This window comes from Myxine glutinosa, chromosome 13 (genome assembly GCF_964187855.1).
Source record: "Myxine glutinosa chromosome 13, kmMyxGlut1.1, whole genome shotgun sequence".
In the NCBI taxonomy this organism is placed as follows: domain Eukaryota; kingdom Metazoa; phylum Chordata; class Myxini; order Myxiniformes; family Myxinidae; genus Myxine; species Myxine glutinosa.
In genome coordinates, this window is record NC_136273.1 from 88,587,948 (window position 1) to 88,608,744 (window position 20,797).

The 20,797-nt window shown below is 42.5% G+C and overlaps 1 protein-coding gene across 1 annotated transcript in view; it reads left to right on the forward strand.

Moving 5' to 3' along the window:
* The window catches only part of LOC137439101 (syndecan-4), a 31,281-nt gene extending 15,056 nt beyond the window's left edge, over positions 1 to 16,225 (forward strand). The window contains exons 2-5 of the mRNA XM_068134802.2: positions 12,265 to 12,340; positions 12,450 to 12,553; positions 12,682 to 12,901; positions 13,759 to 16,225. Of these exons, the coding sequence (XP_067990903.2) occupies positions 12,265 to 12,340; positions 12,450 to 12,553; positions 12,682 to 12,901; positions 13,759 to 13,913 (555 nt within the window). The 3' untranslated portion in view covers positions 13,914 to 16,225. The remainder of the gene's footprint in view (positions 1 to 12,264; positions 12,341 to 12,449; positions 12,554 to 12,681; positions 12,902 to 13,758) is intronic.
* The last annotated feature ends 4,572 nt before the right edge of the window (positions 16,226 to 20,797 follow it).

The window sequence follows — 20,797 nt, forward strand, 5'->3', positions numbered from 1 at the left end:
ATTCGCTCTCAACATCGATCAACCTGTTCCTGTCCTTGGTCTTAATCACGATACCAAGCGTGAGAATGCAAGTTCACATAGGTAGGTCGTTGGGAATATCACGAGAATTTGTGTAACTACTTGGCACAGACAGCTCGCGACCCCCACAGAAACCCACTCACAACCCCCTTGGGGGTCACGACTCACCGTTTAGTCAGGTTCACTATGTTTTTTTGTTCAAAATTTTTGGAGATTCGCAAAACTACATTTTTGGAATATTCAGAGCATGAGGAATCCAAAAACTAATGTTGGCATTTGCGTAGACACCTTTGCGAAAATGACACTCAGGACAGTGATGAATATCTGTAAAAGCATATTCCTGAACGGTATAGACCTCGTAGATCCTGTGTATAGGACTTATAGTTCAATCTGATACAACCTATAACTTCCTATAACAACCTATAACTTCAAAGGACTTGCAATATCATGTATTATGTAATACAGTTATATCACAAATATAAAGACAATGGTTTTCAATTACCTTTGTTTGCTGCTTTTCTATAATCCTGAGCACTATTTTGAGGCCTTTATTGGATTCCTTGACCCAGAAAACATAGGATTAGCATATTTAATTAAGTTTCTAGGTTTGCTAGAAGCCGAGACAGCGCAAAATATGTATTTTATGGCGGCCATTTTGAAAATCCAAAATGGCGGCCATGCAGGTGTCTGTGCAAATGCCAACATTGATTTTCGGATTCTCCATGCTCTGATTCCAAAAATGAATAGTTTTGCTAATCTCCCAGAATTTTGAACGAAATTATATTTGTTAACACGGTGAAGCTGACTAGTTTGAGAAACACTGTGTTAAATGTCCAAGGATCCCGTGCGAAACAGATTAGGAAGTGCATCGATGGTGATGGCGCACAGTCCCAGCATCCGTAACGATTTACTGTTTTGGTGAAATGAGCTTATCATGGAAATGTTAAATCCCTCTGGTGACTTGACTTGTGCAACATCCTGTGTGCAATACGCGGACGGGCCCTAATCGAGCAAATTCCGAAGACCTCAATCATGCACACAATTCAGAGAACCCCAAGGTTGAGTCACCCCACGTGGTTTATAGCAATGGTTGAATTGGATGTCACCACCAATCGAAAGCACAAAACATGGTGGTTCATAACATCACCATCTCCTGGCTTCAAACCATCCGACATGTCCTCGAACGATGAGCCAAGCGCCTTCTTTCTCTTCCATTTCCAGCTATTTGTGCACATCTTGTCTCGATTACGATTCGTTCGTCTTGTTTTTTTGTTCTTTGCCCAAAGTTTCTTGTTCTCGTTCATCGAATTAATCCGGCATCCTGTTTGTTCTTCACCCGCTGCTGCTCGGTTCAGGTAATGCTGACCTTATGATAAACCGAACATTGCACGTTTATCGTTTTGTGTCGAGCTCTTTACTCGTCGTTGCTCTTTGAGGGCCCGCGTCCCATGCCGGAAGTTGACTTCGTTTTGGGTGGTGTTTGGGTTTTCCAAAAAGAATATTTTTCATCTGAGCTTCTCATGACTCGTTTCATCGATCGAGTGAAATGATTTCGGAAGCTTTACCGAAGTTCATGTTCTATTCGACCATCGATTCCTCTTGCCTAACGAGACTCGTCCTCACCGTGCTCCGAATGCTACCAAGACCGAAGCGAAGATGCTGATGCTCATAAATAAATAAATAAATAAACCCAAAAAAATCTGCTCTTTTTGATTTTGAAATTGAGCACTCTTTGTTTTTTTAATTAATTAATTAATTGATTAATTAATCGTTTTTTCTTTTCTTTATTTTCTGCTTTTGTTCATGCACTCAAGGCCAATCTTACTGTAATTCCCCAAATGTCTCCGTCCGTCTCCGTCTGTCTGTCTCTGTTCGCAGGTACCGCAAAAACGGCCGAACCGATCGCAACGAAATTTTGGGTGGGTAAGCCTGGGACCCCCTGGAGTAAAATAGGCCATGTTGTTTTTCCAATTTTTCCCCAAATTTCCAATTTTTCCAAACACGATGGAATAATATTTACCGATATGAACAGTGATGTGAATTTTATTGAAATTCTACAAATACCGTTTAGATTTTGATGATTTGCATTTGATATGATTTAACGGATGTTTCTATAAATCGTTTAAAAAATTTTTTAAAGCCTTCAATTTCTGATATTTTGCCTTTTCATTTGGGCCTCCCAATTGAGTTCAATTTCTGATATTTTGCCTTTTCATTTGGGCCTCCCAATTGAAGCCCCCGCCCGTAGGGCAGGTACCGTTGCTAGTTATGATAATTTATGGTCTGTATGGCAGGAAATGTTTGCTAACGTAACTCCAACACTCCAACAAAATGCTAATGTTCCAAAAAATTAATATATATGTATATATGATTTCCGTTTTGGAGCAAGATCATGGCTGTTTTGAGAAGAAACGGTTCCACCGTGGCGGTTTGCCAGCCGGACGTCCAGACCTTATTGCTGAAGGGGAAGGTTTGTCAGGCGCAAATCTGTTGCCATAATGAATGTTGTCCTGCCTCATCTGTGGTGCAGGATGCGTGCGGGGCATATTCAGGTTCGTACACGCAAGCAAGATGACCACGAAACGACGTGAAGCTGTCTGTCTCGCTCCTGACGAGGTCCTCTTGTCCGGCGTTCCATGTCCGATTCGGTACATGGTCTTGTCACGTGCGTGAAGAAATATATCCTGTACTACAGTGGTACTTCTTATGACTAGTCACGTGATTTGGTATGTAAACTCAGCGGTGTAAAACGAAGTGAAGAGATTCAAGTTTGAACCTCATCGTGACGCCGACGGTAACATAGACCAGAAACCCAATAATTAGTGTTTTGACATTTCCGTGACGTCATAACGAAGATTAGGTCGGGTGGAGTTTATCCTTGTTGTTTATTCGAAGCTTATCTTAAACTACGCGCTGGATTCCACTATTTGTTCTTTTTACCAAAACGTTTTTGTACACGAGACGTGGACGCTGAAAACTTAGTGAGCTACGCTCGGTCCTCGTGTGTTCTTTATAAGGTATTTGTAAAAAGAAACTCCATCTTATTCTTACACTTGATGCCAAGGAGGAATTTATCGAGACCACACCTCAACCACCAGACCAGACCTGCATTGTCTTGGTAACAGTTCGGGCGGATCTTTGATTGAGGTTTCATGTGGACATGCAGACATACAGACATGCAAACATAACTATTTATTTGTTTTTCTCCTTAAATTCACTGTCCTGGTCCCGCAAAGCCTGAGGAGCCGGCTGGCAATACAACCACAACCAACAACAATAATATTATTGATGAACTCAAACTGGAATACCACAACAACAGGGAGATGCTCGAACTACTGAGGTTTTGATACCTCATCCTTGCAGTACTGAAGTTTTGATACCTCATCCTTGCAGTACTGAGGTTTTGATACCTCATCCTTGCAGTACTGAAGTTTTGATACCTCATCCTTGCAGTACTGAAGTTTTGATACCTCATCCTTGTAGTACTGAAGTTTTGATACCTCATCCTTGCAGTACTGAGGTTTTGATACCTCATCCTTGCAGTACTGAGGTTTTGATACCTCATCCTTGCAGTACTGAGGCTTTGATACCTCATCCTTGCAGTGCTGAGGCTTTGATACCTCATCCTTGCAGTACTGAGGTTTTGATACCTCATCCTTGCAGTACTGAAGTTTTGATACCTCATCCTTGTAGTACTGAAGTTTTGATACCTCATCCTTGCAGTACTGAGGTTTTGATACCTCATCCTTGCAGTACTGAGGTTTTCATACCTCATCCTTGCAGTGCTGAGGTTTTGATACCTCATCCTTGTAGTACTGAGGTTTTGATACCTCATCCTTGTAGTACTGAAGTTTTGATACCTCATCCTTGTAGTACTGAAGTTTTGATACCTCATCCTTGCAGTGCTGAGGTTTTGATACCTCATCCTTGCAGTGCTGAGGTTTTGATACCTCATCCTTACAGTACTGAGGCTTTGATACCTCATCCTTGCAGTACTGAGGTTTTGATACCTCATCCTTGCAGTGCTGAGGTTTTGATACCTCATCCTTGCAGTACTGAGGTTTTGATACCTCATCCTTGCAGTACTGAAGTTTTGATACCTCATCCTTGCAGTACTGAGGTTTTGATACCTCATCCTTGCAGTACTGAAGTTTTGATACCTCATCCTTGCAGTACTGAGGTTTTGATACCTCATCCTTGTAGTACTGGAGTTTTGATACCTCATCCTTGTAATACTGAAGTTTTGATACCTCATCCTTGCAGTGCTGAGGTTTTGATACCTCATCCTTGTAGTACTGAAGTTTTGATACCTCATCCTTGTAGTACTGAAGTTTTGATACCTCATCCTTGCAGTACTGAAGTTTTGATACCTCATCCTTGCAGTACTGAAGTTTTGATACCTCATCCTTGCAGTACTGAGGTTTTGATACCTCATCCTTGTAGTACTGAAGTTTTGATACCTCATCCTTATAGTACTGAAGTTTTGATACCTCATCCTTGCAGTGCTGAGGTTTTGATACCTCATCCTTGCAGTGCTGAGGTTTTGATACCTCATCCTTACAGTACTGAGGCTTTGATACCTCATCCTTGCAGTACTGAGGTTTTGATACCTCATCCTTGCAGTGCTGAGGTTTTGATACCTCATCCTTGCAGTGCTGAGGTTTTGATACCTCATCCTTGTAGTACTGAAGTTTTGATACCTCATCCTTGCAGTACTGAGGTTTTGATACCTCATCCTTGCAGTACTGAAGTTTTGATACCTCATCCTTGTGCTGAGGTTTTGATACCTCATCCTTGCAGTACTTACGTTTTGATACCTCATCCTTGCAGTGCTGAGGTTTTGATACCTCATCCTTGTAGTACTGAAGTTTTGATACCTCATCCTTGCAGTACTGACGTTTTGATACCTCATCCTTGTAGTACTGACGTTTTGATACCTCACCCTTGCAGTGCTGAGGTTTTGATACCTCATCCTTGCAGTACTGAGGTTTTGATACCTCATCCTTGCAGTGCTGAGGTTTTGATACCTCATCCTTGCAGTGCTGAGGTTTTGATACCTCATCCTTGTAGTACTGAAGTTTTGATACCTCATCCTTGTAGTGCTGAGGTTTTGATACCTCATCCTTGCAGTACTTACGTTTTGATACCTCATCCTTGCAGTACTTACGTTTTGATACCTCATCCTTGCAGTGCTGAGGTTTTGATACCTCATCCTTGTAGTACTGAAGTTTTGATACCTCATCCTTGCAGTACTGACGTTTTGATACCTCATCCTTGTAGTACTGACGTTTTGATACCTCACCCTTGCAGTGCTGAGGTTTTGATACCTCATCCTTGCAGTACTGAGGTTTTGATACCTCATCCTTGCAGTGCTGAGGTTTTGATACCTCATCCTTGCAGTGCTGAGGTTTTGATACCTCATCCTTGTAGTACTGAAGTTTTGATACCTCATCCTTACAGTACTGAGGCTTTGATACCTCATCCTTGCAGTACTGAGGTTTTGATACCTCATCCTTGCAGTGCTGAGGTTTTGATACCTCATCCTTGCAGTGCTGAGGTTTTGATACCTCATCCTTGTAGTACTGAAGTTTTGATACCTCATCCTTGCAGTGCTGAGGTTTTGATACCTCATCCTTGCAGTACTGAAGTTTTGATACCTCATCCTTGCAGTGCTGAGGTTTTGATACCTCATCCTTGCAGTACTGAAGTTTTGATACCTCATCCTTGCAGTACTGAGGTTTTGATACCTCATCCTTGCAGTACTGAGGTTTTGATACCTCATCCTTTTAGTACTGAAGTTTTGATACCTCATCCTTGCAGTGCTGAGGTTTTGATACCTCATCCTTGCAGTACTTACGTTTTGATACCTCATCCTTGTAGTGCTGAAGTTTTGATACCTCATCCTTGCAGTGCTGAGGTTTTGATACCTCATCCTTGCAGTGCTGAGGTTTTGATACCTCATCCTTGCAGTGCTGAAGTTTTGATATCTCAGGCAGGAGATTAACTGACAATACATACCTACGAGCACCACAATATGCCACAACATCTGAACGCTCTGTGCAGACTTGCAGCCTCATTCCAATACACCAATTCTGTGGCTCATATCCGTTTGGCCTTCCCATAACCTCCTTAACTTGATCCGGATTCATTAATAGAACAGCAGAGACTTTTAATGTTTAGTTTCGAGCTTTGTAGTAAAGAACAAGTTTTATCTTTTTTGCACTGGGCCTTGCAGATACCCCTTGCTCTTACAACACTTGTAACTGCCTTTGGGACAAAGGACACAATCTGGGACATGTCAGAGCTGTAAATAGCGAACCCGTTCAAGGTTGTTTGAACCACGCGTCTTATTTACTTTTGACATTGTGATGCTGTTGCAATGACCGTGTCAATCTTGGATTGGCTCATGGAGAATGGTATTTGGATACTTGTAATGGTCAGGTCTTGGGCCCATATCTACCTCGAAAATCCTTGCTTGATTTGGATTGAATACCCGTAGTGAAGCCTGACATGCCCGCACCACATTTGTAAGGACTGTTGTCGAATTGGATCCTCGCCTGCATGCCGGCTGCGGCCTGTCGTCGATGTGGGATCTTGGAAGAAAAAAATAATAGAATAACAGCTCTGGGGTGGTTTTTTTATTATTCTTTTTTGAAATCTCCATGACAAATTGCTTGCAAAACATCTCCAATCTAAGTGCTTCTGATGTCTTTGACTGGTGCCGGCTTTGAAGACCATACTACCTCCATTCTCTGATTCATGCAGGTGCTTTTTTACCTTTTTTAAGCTCCAGCTTTGTTATCGGGCGGTCGGTGGTGCATGCTGGGTAAAGAAGATTGCCTTAAATATCTATCGATACGGCCTACGGGAGAAAACAGAAAAAGCCTCATTGTTTTCATTGCTTTTGTTACGTGGTGACACTCGTTTTGACATTTTGACCGGTTGCTAAACACTTTAGGCCTTGGCAAGGGGTCAAAAGCCTGAAAGGAAGGAGATCAAAGTGAGCGCTCCAAACTTTGATGATGTTGAGAAGGTTGGGGGATATGAGGTCACCTAATATCCCCAAACCCCTCAACATGGAAGAAAAGCAGAAAGAGCTGCATTCATCCATGCTTTAAATACGAGTTCCATTCCAAGGAGCTTCAATGCAGGAAAAGGCCGTGAGGCCCACCAGGCCTGCCCTATGATTGCCGACCTGTGGTTACTTGCCCGTGCTCTATAGTTTTTAAATGCCGAGTGTCGAGCAAGGAAGCGGTATGTACCATTTTTTGTCGAGTCTTTGGTATGACTCGCCACGGGTTTGAAACCCCGACTTCGCGGACTCGGAACAGACGCTCTACCAATTGAGCGACTGAGTCTTTATCTCATCTTTGTGGTGTACTCGCTCGCAGCAACTGCAGTAAGCTTTCATATCATTTGTGGTTTTGTCCCTTTGACGTTGACGTAGCCCCAAAAAATTGTGACCGATTGGCCGAGACCTTTTCCGTGTACCATCAGGAACTCAGGTGTGGCTTGTTACCAAATATAGGAACTTCTTTCCCCCCCATTCTCCCTCGAGCAAATGCATGCCACGTTGTTTCCACACAGGACCAATCCCCTTCCTCCTTCTACCCCCGCTCTCCCACCTCCACAATGAAAACAGGTAAATGCTAAGGATTGGGTTTGTATCATAGATGTCAATTGAATTTCCGGATGTGCATAAAGCAAAGGCCAAATAAGCAACCCACGCGTCTAACTTGTTAGTGTTTCCTTGTACAACAGCAACATACGTGTTTCATTACACTCTGTACAGCTGTTATTGGTCCAATACCATGACGTGCTCCACTGGGGGTTCCTGGTGGAACTGGCGTTGACACCTGTCTGTTCGTGTTGATTGAAGCGCCGTTTTCTTCCGTAGTACTTCGCATCGTGTGTGTCAAAATGTTGGCCATCAGAGCAAAAACAGAGTGGAACCAGAGAGATAAAGAAATGACGATCCGTTCGGGAAGTGATTGTGAGGGAGGGAAGAAAGATAATCCAAACGCTGGTGTTTACTGCAAGGGAAGAAAAGAAAAAAAAATAAGTTAAAAACGTCAAATGGGTCATGCAGCCAACGCTGCGTTGATGTTGTGTCTACAGGGTGCGCACGCCGGTGTTATACCTGGCACCGTGATGGATTTTCTAGTTGAAACGTGGCACAGAAAAGGGGGCTTGAGCGGTGAGGTAGTGGCCGTGGTAGCAGCTGCCTCTGTTTCCATAAACCCATGGATTTTTTTCCCCCACCCCCCTTCTCCAGGAAAGGAATGTCAAACATCTGCCTTAAAAGAAAATGCAAAGAAAAAAAAGCAAAGGGACTGGCCTGCTCTTGTCGACAGGGAGAAGGGGCCCGTTTACACCTGCCCACTCCCGGCATATTGTGGGTGTTTTGTTTGTTTTTGGGGTTATTTTTTTAGCCTTTCTTTAACAACCGCTTGTTCCATGAAATCCAGTTAATGTGCAGGCACCTTATTTGGCGTATCCGTCCGGTGGCATGGCGAGCAAGGTGGAGCGGAGAACCGCCACACCTCGTGCTAAAACGAACGAAGATCTTTTGCAGGCTTTCTTTGGTCTGACGGGCCTCGAATAGGAATCGCAGTGTTCACCGGCACCGGTGAGTACTAGAATGGGCAAACATTATGATACACAAACCTTTGTTGTTATCTTTACTCCGCACACATCACACGCAAGTCATCAAAATCCAAACAGTATTTGTAGAATTTCAATAAAAGCCACATCATTGTTCATATCGGTAAATATTATTTCATCGTGTTTGGAAAAACTGGAAAATTGGAAAGAAAAAAAAAGGAAAACCAATATAGCCTATTTTACTCCAGGGGGTCCCAGGATTACCCACCCAAAATATCGTTGCGATCGGTTCAGCCGTTTTTGCAGTACCTTCGAACGAACGGACGGATGGACGGACGGGCATTTGGTGAATTATAGTAAGATTCGGTTCATTACATTTTTTTTACAATTGAGTCTTGTGATCTAGATTTTTTTTTAGATGTTCTTCATCCCTGCACGTAACATTGACTGCACCACCATACTGTAACCTGCTCATAGTCTCTTTGGCACCTGCTTTATTTTTAATCCCCTCGGGGCACCCCATTTTGTACTTGCCAGGCAACCTGTGCGTCGCAGTGCTTACCATAAAGGCTTGTCTTTGTTCGCAGTAACAGACCAGGCCTTTGAGTTCTGAAGTAGCAGCCTGCACGAGCAGAATGTCTCACACTCGCTTGAAGAACTTCACCAAAGGCGCACTCACTGCGGCCGCTGTCTCCTCTGGCGTGCTCGCACCAAGGTTTCGCACATTATTCCGCCATGGTTACGCGTCTCGACCGTATTATGTTGTGGTCTTCGCCATGTACGACGTTTCTTTCCATGATCCTCTAACCTACGCGGAATACTTGCAGGTGTCTTGTCAGTCGAGAGAGAGAGAGAGAGAGAGAGAGGGTAGGTACTGAACCTGGAACATCAGTACAAATTTGGAGAATTGTCACATATTTATGTGCGCAATTGTGGCTGGGTTTTCGACCACCGTGGTCGAATTGATCAACTGCAGGCACCACCTGTTTGAAAATAGGTTTTAACTATAGCTCTGCCGAACAATACCTGCGTGGATTGTCATTCAAATATACGAGCCGTTTATTTGGGATGGCTTGCAATTCGCCCTTCGCTTTGGTTCCCAAAATTTGATACGTCGACGCAACCACAATACGACGCAACCGTTCCAAGAAGTCTCTTATCTGAAGTCGCAGTAAAATGGGAGTCAAAGATTCAGGAGTCTCCGGGTTCCAACCGTCATCTCCGTTGAGCGTCATTTGTTCGCGGAGAGCAAGAAAAAGATGAAAAGCACCGACGAGCTCGAGGTCTTCAACCTTCATGTGATCATGTGGACCCTATAACTGCAGTTGGAGTGCTGAGAGCCACCTGATTACAGTCAGTGGCTTCATGTAGTTCTGAAAAAGACCCAATGAACCTCCTCTGACAATCTTGCACTACGTGTAGCCTGACTGTTTGAACTTGATGACCACAAGAACATTCTAGGCTTTTGGTGGCAAGTTAAGGTTGGCGCTATAGTATTAGAAAGCACAAGTTTGACGCGCCATTTGCGAATCCCATTTGCATTAACAGATCGATTCGCCAATCGACCAAAACAATCGATTCGTCTTTTTGTCGCATTTGCAGACTCGATGTTCCCGTGCTTGACGAGTTGAGGATCGACATGTCGCTTTTTGTCATCGCCCTTTGTTGTTTCTTTGTTCAAGAGTTTGGCTTCTCAAAGGTGTCACCTCCAGGTGACAGGCAAAGCATCCATCATTGTGTTTGTTGCCGAAGGTTTGTCCGACGTTTAGCCTCCCCTCGTACGGAGACGATCTGCTTGTCATGCTGGGATACATGTTGCTTGTCTCTTCTCACCCACCACTGTATGTAGAAATACCATGGTGTAGTCATGGGGAAGATGGACAGGAGAGGAATGCAGAATGTAATGTAGATTACCTTAGGTTTTGCTTCTGCTCGATTGTGGTGGGGACTCGTTAATTTTTATTTTTTTTCCACACAACACAACCATGACTTTTGCTCTCTACCTCGCTTTGTGCTGGATTGGTGTTGTAAAAGCCTGTTTGTCTCTTTTGGAAACGTTCGAGCAGTCCGCATGGCTGCAGCAATTTTGGCTCCGACTAGACCAGCGCTCTTGCATTCCTTGGCTTGGCTTTCTCTGGGATTTGGAGGGGAGCGTCGCTTTGCGAGGCCCAAATAATCAAAACGCATGTCCGAAGGAGTGGTAAAGGACACCATGAGCTCTAAAATCGTTTCGGGGAAAGAAGAAGAAGAAGAAGAAGAAGAAGAAACCTTCATGTTGAATGGTGGGAAAGCCAGAGCCATTAAAAATTACATTGTGTCGTGCTTTTGCAGTATTTGCAGGTGAGCATGACCCTGGAGTTGAGGGTAAGGTCTAATTGGCAACGGATGTTCAGACGGACACGTACGGACCTCCCAAATCGCAACCACCCTCTGATAGATTTGTGGGATTATTCCTTTGGGGTTCGAGCAATGCATACTTGGTACAGATGGTACAGGTGCAACTTGGTACAGATGTTGGGGAAAAAAAAAGAAATATAAAATAAGGGAAACAGGATTGCTTAGTTTAATGTTTTTTCACCTGCAGCGGTAGGAAAAAGATGTTGTTTTTTTTGTTGTTTTTTCCCCTCAAGCATTCCTTTTCCTCTTTGTGGTTCCTTATTTATTTTTTTCTTTAGAAAAACAAAAGTGTTCCCTTGTCTCATTTTCTTGTTTGAGCTCAACCTCTAACTTCCATGTTTTTCTATGCCAGTGCAGTATTTTTCACTTTACTCCCACTTTCAAAATGTCTTCTATTTTGACTTGTTTATTGGTAATAAATACGATTGGTTCTTTTCTCCAGTGATCACAGCTCATTGAGGAATGTTGGGGCTGTGGAGCTTGCGGGATGGCCTACATGTAGGTGTATTCGCCTAGATTGGGTTGGAATCCAGACGGAGCAATAAACCCGGTGTTTCACAGGCAGGGTCATTAATCAAGGTGTGCGGACGTTAAACCGGGTGTCCCGTCTTGCCAGGTTGGTGGATGTTGAAGACCCAACTCTAAGTTCCTGAGTTGGAGTTGTAACCTGTCCAGGATTGTAGCCTAATAGGCCTAATTGCTTCAGCAACACCATTGCTCTGCGTATGACACAGTACATGATGATGACGAGGCGAGTTATTGGCGGCACTATTAACAGGTTGAAAATTCCTGTCTAAAATTACAGGTAGCAGGTTGTCTGGTCTTCAGGTAATCGCTTGTCACAAGGTGACACTGCTTGCTCTATCGGAGCATATTTGTTGGGTTTTTGTTTGTGCAGCACCTCCGACACTATAATTATGTGAACAAGTCCACATTCGCAGGTTGTTCCCACGTCGCATGTGAACGGAAATCTTCGGCTACGAAAGCCAGCCATGGCTGACCGATTGAGATGTTTGCACATGGAGGACAGGGAAATTTGGACTTGATGAACAAATTTATGTCAGACGTGGGATTTTTTTTGTGGTCTCTGCATAGTTACTCTGTTTATTTGGTGAGAATTTGTTTTTGTGTTTGAACAAGGTACAGAATTAAAAGGAACTTTTACTGAAATGTTGCGATATGATTTTTAGTTTCTGGATGACTTGAAACGCCACTCGCATGCTAACCCACGTGATCCCTTTTCAGTTCCAAACCGATCTGGGTGAGGGCTCGGGAAGCGGTGATGTTGGCCTCATTGACGATGAAGATGGCTCCGGTTCAGGTCAGCTGCTTTTCCGCTTTTCCCTACATTTCCTGTCGCCCTGTCTGCGGATTTTGAATTCGGACCATTTCCCAGTCAACTTTATTTTTTAATGCATTTCTATTTTCAGGATATCCGGGGTTTGACTCCGACGATGAATACCTTCCGGATAATGATTCGGAAAATGATTCTGATGACGATTTGAGTGATGAAGTTGGTGATGATCGTGTTGAGGTGAGGTACTTGCAAAGTTTTGTACATGAGAATTGTCCAAAAGCCTTGCTCACTTTGTCGATGAGAGGTGAGAGAAACTGCTTTTATTGTCGATGTGGCCTTGGACTCACACCAAACATCACTTGCAGGAAGACGATATCCAAGTGGACAATCGCTTGCCCGATGGAAGCGGCCCGGACAGAAAACCCTCACCTGGAATGGGCTGGAATGATGAAGATTTTGTGAAAAAGAACGAGATCGCACCGAATGCTGCTAACCCGGTGGACAAGAACATGGAGAATGCGATAGCTGCCAAAGTCCAAAGTTCTGCACAGGGGAGTTCTCTGCAGCGCACTGAAGTTCTCGCAGGTTAGTAGTTCGTACGTCATCGCTTTCTGCTTTGTCTCTCCTTCCTTGGCCCCATTTCACATGTTCAAGTTCCCCCGTAAAACGCCATTTGTTTCTTCACCTTTACCTGTTCTTCAGACCTAAACGAACTCTCAATATAATTCACGATTCGATGTGCATGGATGTCTAATGCCACCACCTGTTGGTGAACTCTTCTCTGTAGTAGATCAATTATTTATTTATTTTGTATACAAGATCGAGGCTCGTGAAAGAGCGAAAATTTATCACAAAAAGTCAAACCAACACATAAAACATAAGGGGAGCGGTAGACAAGATGGGGAGAGAGGGGGAAGGACACAAACACAACATTTGAGAGCAGGGACATCGGGAGATCTGTGGGAGGTAGAGGGCTTGGGGGGAGGAGGCTTGGGAAGGGGGGTGGGGGAAGTATAAAACACATGGACACTGCAAGGACTTCCAGGAAAGAAGTTGGTATTTCAAAAACGTGGATCTGGGCTGAAATTAGTGGGGGTAGAAAAGATCAAGGTTTTGGATGGGGGAAGACAAGAGATGGTGGTGGAAGATAAGTTTAAACCTTTGTACTCTTAAAGGTGTCCCAGGTATTTACACATTGAACACTGTCTGTTAACCGAGATGGAAAGAAGTAATGAAATGTGTGAAAAGTCAAATGGTGAAACTATCTCCTTTGACGTTTGCAATCCAGTAATTGGCTGCGCTGCCAGGTTAACCCACCGTGTCACGTGTCGTTTACTCCATCATGTTAGCTTGTGCCGTTCTTGGTCTGAGCCCATGATAAGAAACTCCCCTGAAGATGAAGTCGTGCCCTCTGACCCTAACCTTCCTGTTCTTTTCCGCAGCCATCATAGCCGGCGGCGTGGTGGGCCTATTGATGGCCATTGCTCTAATCGCCTTCCTCGTACTGCGAATGCGAAAGAAGGAGGAAGGAAACTGCATCGTTGGGAAGAACGCCGAGCCGGCCTACCAGCGAGCGAACACCGAGATATACGCGTGAGCGCGGAACCAAGCAGAACTAGGCACTTGGGATCGTTGGGTGGAGAGGAGTTGGGGGAAAGTTCTGTAAAAGATGAAATGTTAAGGTTATAAGAGGATCAAAGATAATGATAGTTTTGCCTTTTAAGCGATGGTTGTGATAGCCAGGCACAGATCCACCATTAGGACTAATGGGGTTAAACCCCGCTCCCCTTCCCCCCTTTTCACTCATTTTTGTAAGGACACAGCATTAGCCCCCTACCCCTGCCTACCTCCCACTTTCTCGACAAAGTCACCGATCTCTGCATGTGCATTGTTCAAAACAAAATGACAACCTACAGCAAATTCAAATGAACATCATCCTGGTAACGGTAATAAAGCAGAACGTTTAATTACTAACGGAGGCTTTCTTTGCAAATTCGACATCGTATTTGATATGCAGCTTAAGATTTGAAATCCTGATGAATTCAAAGAGAAATTAACCCAATACGAACAGATTCTTGCGCTTCCCTCCTTGGTTTGCAAAGAACCCCCAATCTGTAGATTTGGCAAACACAACGCGTGACAAACGGAATCGAGATACCCGGGTGTGTTTATTAACCGTTCCGTATAAAACAAGTCTACGTGGTGGTTTTCACTTTTAAACATGAAGGGCGCCATGTGAGTTATCTCCTTCATGGGTTTTGTTTTATTTTATTTAAACCTCCACTTCTTTTTCAACGTGCAGTCGACGAATCCACAACTCCTAATCCAGAACTTCTTTGCTATAACAAGGACCTCGTTCACAACGACTCAATTTGTCGTGCCCTCTATATATATATATATATATATATATATATATATATATATATATTCAAACTAAATAAATTATTCTGCTTAACTTAGCCATTATTATTCTGGTACTGCATATTGAGTGATACTCGTCATAAATTTTTAACTCCTTGGTGGGTATTTTCCAAGCGTGAACGGTGAAGATTTCAGTAACTGAGATTCGGAACTTCGCGGACTTCACCTTGTCGGCTTCTTCACTGTATGGAAAGAAAAAGCTTTTAAAATACCGCTTATTCTTTATTTCTGGACCAAACTTTTTGTTTTGTCATAAAAAAGACGAGTCTTTTCGTGTGACGTAGAGGTACTTTTTGTTTACTATAAGTAAATGTAATATGGGGTTTTGGGTGGGACTTTTGGGAAAATGGTGCTTTTAATAGCGGAATGTATTCGTACTACCCCCACAAATTCCCTGCTGTCCTCTCACATTTCATTTCCTGGATCTGTGCCTGGATTATAGGTTGTGGGTATCATGAATGGGTGGCAAAGGGAAAGAGGTTTTGACGTCATCCGAGTTGGCATCCTCCCATGCCAGGGTACGGTATGAAATCCTCATCGGTTTCTGATTGCAGGTTTTGGGGATGCTGCTCTGCTTTTTCTGATTATCCAACAAACAATAAGCAGATTAAAAAGTTGTTTGTTGTTTTTTTCACTTTCTTCTTATTCTTCTTCCATTGCTGCTGTTCACCTTTTTATGGTCCGTTTCGTTTTATCCGTTATCGGGGGAAGGTTATGCAATTTATGGCGCGATGTGGTATATTCTGATATGAGATTAACGTATCGATTTCGTTCAGATTGATTTTTTTTTTTTTTTGCAACAGTTGTACTGGTGAATTAATTAATTGTTCGAGCGAATTTTATGCCAAATAGGTGCATATCTTGGGGCAGGGTTGACAAAGCCCGGCTCGTTCTGCTGTTTCCTTTTATACGATGATTCTTTGGGTTTTGAAGAATCTGTACACACTTCCTTTTTTTGAGAATAAGAATTCCACCTCATCTCATAAATGCACCTGCAGCTGGATAAATTATAATTGCTCTTGTTTTTTTAAAATATATGTTAACATTATAGAGTTATATATTCATTTCCTCTTTGTAAATGTTTATTATACTTAGTTACTGTCTTCATCAAAATGTCATGATTTATCAAATGACCTATCGCTGTTTCAATCATGTGCTGTAATTTGTATCATTCCGCTTGTACATTTTATTACCAATAGCTGCCATTTCTGAAATGGTTTTTTTTTTCTCTGACCAATATTTTTGGGTTATCGAACACATCGTGTCGAGATATATTCAGTAGAGAGACAAAAGAAAAGGTTTTGAGAGCAAATTTTTGTATTTTACTAATGTTGCTTTGGCCAAGCCCTTTCTAAATCACGTGGTCTCAGCACTCTCCTCTCTTGACTCGAAGCAATTCTGCCAAACAAAACTTTTCCGGAATGTTTGAAGCTGTTTTGCCACGTTTTTTGTTCCAATTTACAATAAAGCTTTGTCTCTTTAACTGCTTTCATTGACTTTTGTTTTGTTTTCTATCGAATTAATGTGCTCTTGAGATTATTGTACTGATGACGTCATGCAGTACTGTTGGTGACGTAGTACAAGGTTTGTCCGTTTAATTGACGGATTGAGATGCAAGGTTTTGGGATGGTTTTGTTTGGAGGTATAGACCCGTCGACTCTGGGTCTTCGACCTCATGCCATGATAGTTAATGGTGAAACGGTTCTTTAAAGGGAATGCAAATCTCACTGTGTTTCTTCCTTGCACCAGTTTGCCATCTTGAATAAGACTACACAGGCCACTGTGATTGAGTGATCCAGACAAAGGTTCTGTGGCTCTATCTGAAGGGAGAACGCCCTTTTTGGGAGTTTCCAGACAATACCAATGGGAAACATAAATTATATGTTGGGGTGCAACTAGGACTAGAACAAAAAAGGTGTGTTTTAAAATTTCAAGGACATTGCATTGTGCAATCAGAACCAAGTAACATTATTAATTATCTTCTATCCTATGAGTGCCGGCTGAGACGGCTGAACGGATCTTCGTCAAACTTTGAGAGGTCAATGAGTGAGTTCCGGCGAGTGGTTTAGGCCAAAAAAAAAGGTAAATTTTGAAAAAAGAACATTTTTTTGATCTTTCTTTGTATTTTAAAAAAATGGCTTTATAGTGCCTGAGCCTTTGCAATTATGTGAAAGGTAATATTGAATTATCCTTGATTAGTGAGTGTGTGATATTATCATACTATAATATTAAATATAAATTTTCCTTGGTGGGTGTGGGGAAGTGCTTTAGGAAAAGGCGTGGGAAGGGAAGAAATACATGCTGCTCCAACATTAGAAGGTAATTTGCAGCATTCACATTTTCTTCGAAAAATATTGGTCCAACAATGCCTCCAGAAGAAATGCCTGCCCAGACGGACACACCAGCTTGATACTGGACGTTGTGTTCAACAGTAAATCGTGGGTTGTCTACTGCCCATATCATGCTGTTATGATGATTCACAGAAACAGATAACGTAAACTTGGATTCATCTGACCACAAGATCCTTTTCTGCAAATCATTGTCCATATCCATTAACCCAAGCAATGTCTCACATGACTCAACGTGCCTGTCAAAATCATCCTCAGATAGTTGGTGAATTAATCTGGGTATGTATGGTTTAGCATGAAGGTCTTTTAGTATTCTTTGAATCGATGATTGGCTTATGTTGGTGACGTTTTTATAAATGACGAGTTGATAATGGTGTGTTAGTGTCGAGTTGTTGTTGAATGACCGCTCTGCTTTCCTCAGTTCGAACAGTACGAGGCGTACCTGGTGACTGTTTTGGAAGAATGCTGCCGGTTTCATCAAACTGCTTGTTTATTCTGCCGATGGTTCTTCTCTCAATTGCGTCAGTGCCACATTATTTGACAAGTTGTCTGAGAACGTCAGCCGGATTTCCAGATACAGAATACAAGCGTACAGCCCAAATTTTCTGTCTCACGATATCCTCCGTCATTTTAGGGCATCTAATTCACAATGAACTGAACTAATGCAAAGACAAACACGTGCAGCACATGAGCGAAGCTCACCTCGATCCATATCACATGATGCACCTCACCCTGTTGCATATCACGTGATGCCTGTGCGTGTTGAAGCAGTCACATCCATTTACAAGTAATCGTGTTTTGTTTTACATAGCCTGGTGTTGGCTTAGTGGTTAGGGTGCTGGCTTGTGATCCTAGGATCCTGTGTTCGAATCCTGGTTGATCACTGAATTAACACCAGGAGGGTTGACTCAGCCTGTCATACCTTCCGAGGTTGGCAAATTGAGTACCAGTTCACTTCCCTGTGCTTCACAAGAGGTGACAAACAGGGTTGGTGGCAGGAAGGGACCATAAAAAAAACATTTCTTCAAAAATGGGGACCAAGGTGCTCAAAAAAGGCCTAACCCCTGCTCTGTGGGGAAAAATGGCCTCTAAAGGTGGTTATTTCATGTTTTGTTTTGCACCAAAGAACAAAAATAAACTTAGTTGTTTATTGCAGATATCGTTCTTCAAAATGTACCCAGGGTTTCTGGACCACCTGCTATGTGTGTATATATATATATATATATATATACACATACATATAAACTCACACACGCATATACATATAAACATGCAACACACATATATCGATACATCATTCTTCATAAATGCGCCCAGGGTTTCTGGACCACTCTGTGTGTGTATATATATATATATATATATATGTGTGTATATATATAAATACATATATAATTTTTATTTTAGAAACAGGAATCAAATTCCTGCGAGGGGCTAAGTGTGAAAAAATTCTGACTCAATGTGGGGCTCGAACCATGGACCTCCGTTGATAACGCGTCAACAGCCCACTGCGCTATTGAGCCAGCCACAATCTCCTCAGAACTTTTCCACACTTAACACTGCGAGCTTTATCATGGCCGATGTCTTACGTGCCTGCGAAGCAGACCCCGAATGTTAGCGTAAGTATATGCATGCGTATGTGTGTGTGAATAAGTAGAAATGCATTGAAGATTAATTCAAATACAAGAAGATTAATTCATTGAAGATTAATTCATTAAATATATATATATATATAAACATACATATAAACATACATATAAACATACACACACACAAAATGGTGGATACTTGGAGAGATAAGCCAACGACATGCACTGCCTTTTATTATTTCATAATTATAGAAGATATGACTATGAGCCATATGTTTGTGCTTAATCATCATGCTCTAATTAATTAATATATTGATAAGACTAACAAGTTGTCCCCACGTGATTTTAACGAGTCGGGATTGAGGTGGTAGAAATACAAATGGCGTCTTCTGTTATCGAGCCGACAAGCTGGGAGCAACAATTCACATTTATTGTCACATCTGATGCCATTTAAACGTCTGATGGAGACGAGGTGATCCATTCGAAACTGTTTGTTCGATATACGTAGATTTTGATTCCTCGCGTCGGCCCGTTAACCGCTAGGCCACACTTCGGGGTACGCGGTGGCCAACGGGGTATCAGCCCACGTGTTTGTATCAAACTTTCCCCGTGGGTGTAACCGGCATGAAATGCGTCATCAAAAAGATTTTCACCGTCACCAAAAGTTTATTCAACAATTTAAGGCTGAAGGTCGAACAGCAGGAAAGGATTGTGGCGTACAGATAGCGCGGTGACGTCACACCGACGTAACGTATTCTCCCACGACAGGTGCAGCTTCGCGCTCAATTCGGAAAGCATAGTCCGACTCGGGTTTAACTTCAGGGCGATTTATTTATGAATGAGTCGTGAGCGGTTTATGATTTTGGACGAAATAGTGCGTTGTGTCGTCATTCATGCAAAGTGGGGGGGCGGGGGGGGTGGGGGGATGACGTCAAGAGACAACATCGGCGAAAAACATTTTGCATGAACTCGTGTCCTTTTCGTTGGTTTTACGTCATAATAACTTTATATTAATTAGTTTGTAATAACGTCGACTGTGTGAAAGAATGTTATTACTTTGTTTCCGACCCTTCCAGGTGAGAGACATCTCGACCACGCCCTATCCTGCGATGACGTCATAGTTTTGCATGTTCATGGTTTGAAACGCGATTGCTTAATGACGGACGGAAGTTTCCTCTCCTACTCTTTCCGGGTCGTACGTTCGAGTATGACTGACATAACTTACTTTAGCCACAAATTAACCGATGATTCATTCATTCACCGCCGCTGCGTCACAACCCACACCTTAACCCGCAGGTATGTCTTGGACTTCGGATGAGACGTTGGGACTGGGTGGGAGCAGCTATCTCGGTGTGTGGAAAACATTTGTTTAATTTCCCACGTCTGCTTTCTTTACAAGGTTGAGGCTCATGAAAGATCCAAACTCACACGTCCAAATTTCATCAAGTTCGCGTACGTAATAAACAGATTAGTCCGAATACTGTAAAATCGTCGTCTTTTTAATTGCGAAAATTGAAGTTTTTAAAAAGTATATTTCTTGGTCGTGTGCGTTATTCTGTCTTTGTATGTCTGTCTGTTTGTATGCCTGTCTGTTTGTATGTCAATCACCTACAGGTCACAATTTTAAACCAATCTTTACAAAACCTCACCGAATTATAGAGTTGGTCATAAGGAAGAAGCCTATTGATTTTGAGGTTAAAAGGTCAAAAGGTCAACATAGGCCAAAGGTCAACAACTTCAGGCGGAATATCTAAAATCCTCAATTTTCATCCAATTGACTTGACATTTGAAGAGGATTTGCATATCAGGTCACTGAATTCAACCACCAATTATATATTTTTGAGAACAAGATAGGCCAAAGGTCAACGACCTCTTTCAGGGATTTCGCAAGATTAGTTCGCAAGATTAGATACTATGCACGACATGTTTCTTTTTTCTTTATCCGACTTCGGATAATTTATGAATCCCATGACGTCACACAAAATGTACACGTGCTAGGCCAAGCATATGATCAGCTTTCTAGTAACTGTACAAGAATAATGATTTGTGCCGGAAGGAGCAAACGTATTTCGACCTACGGAGTTTGCCAGACAAGTCATATTTAAAAACTAGAAAGTATCTGAAAA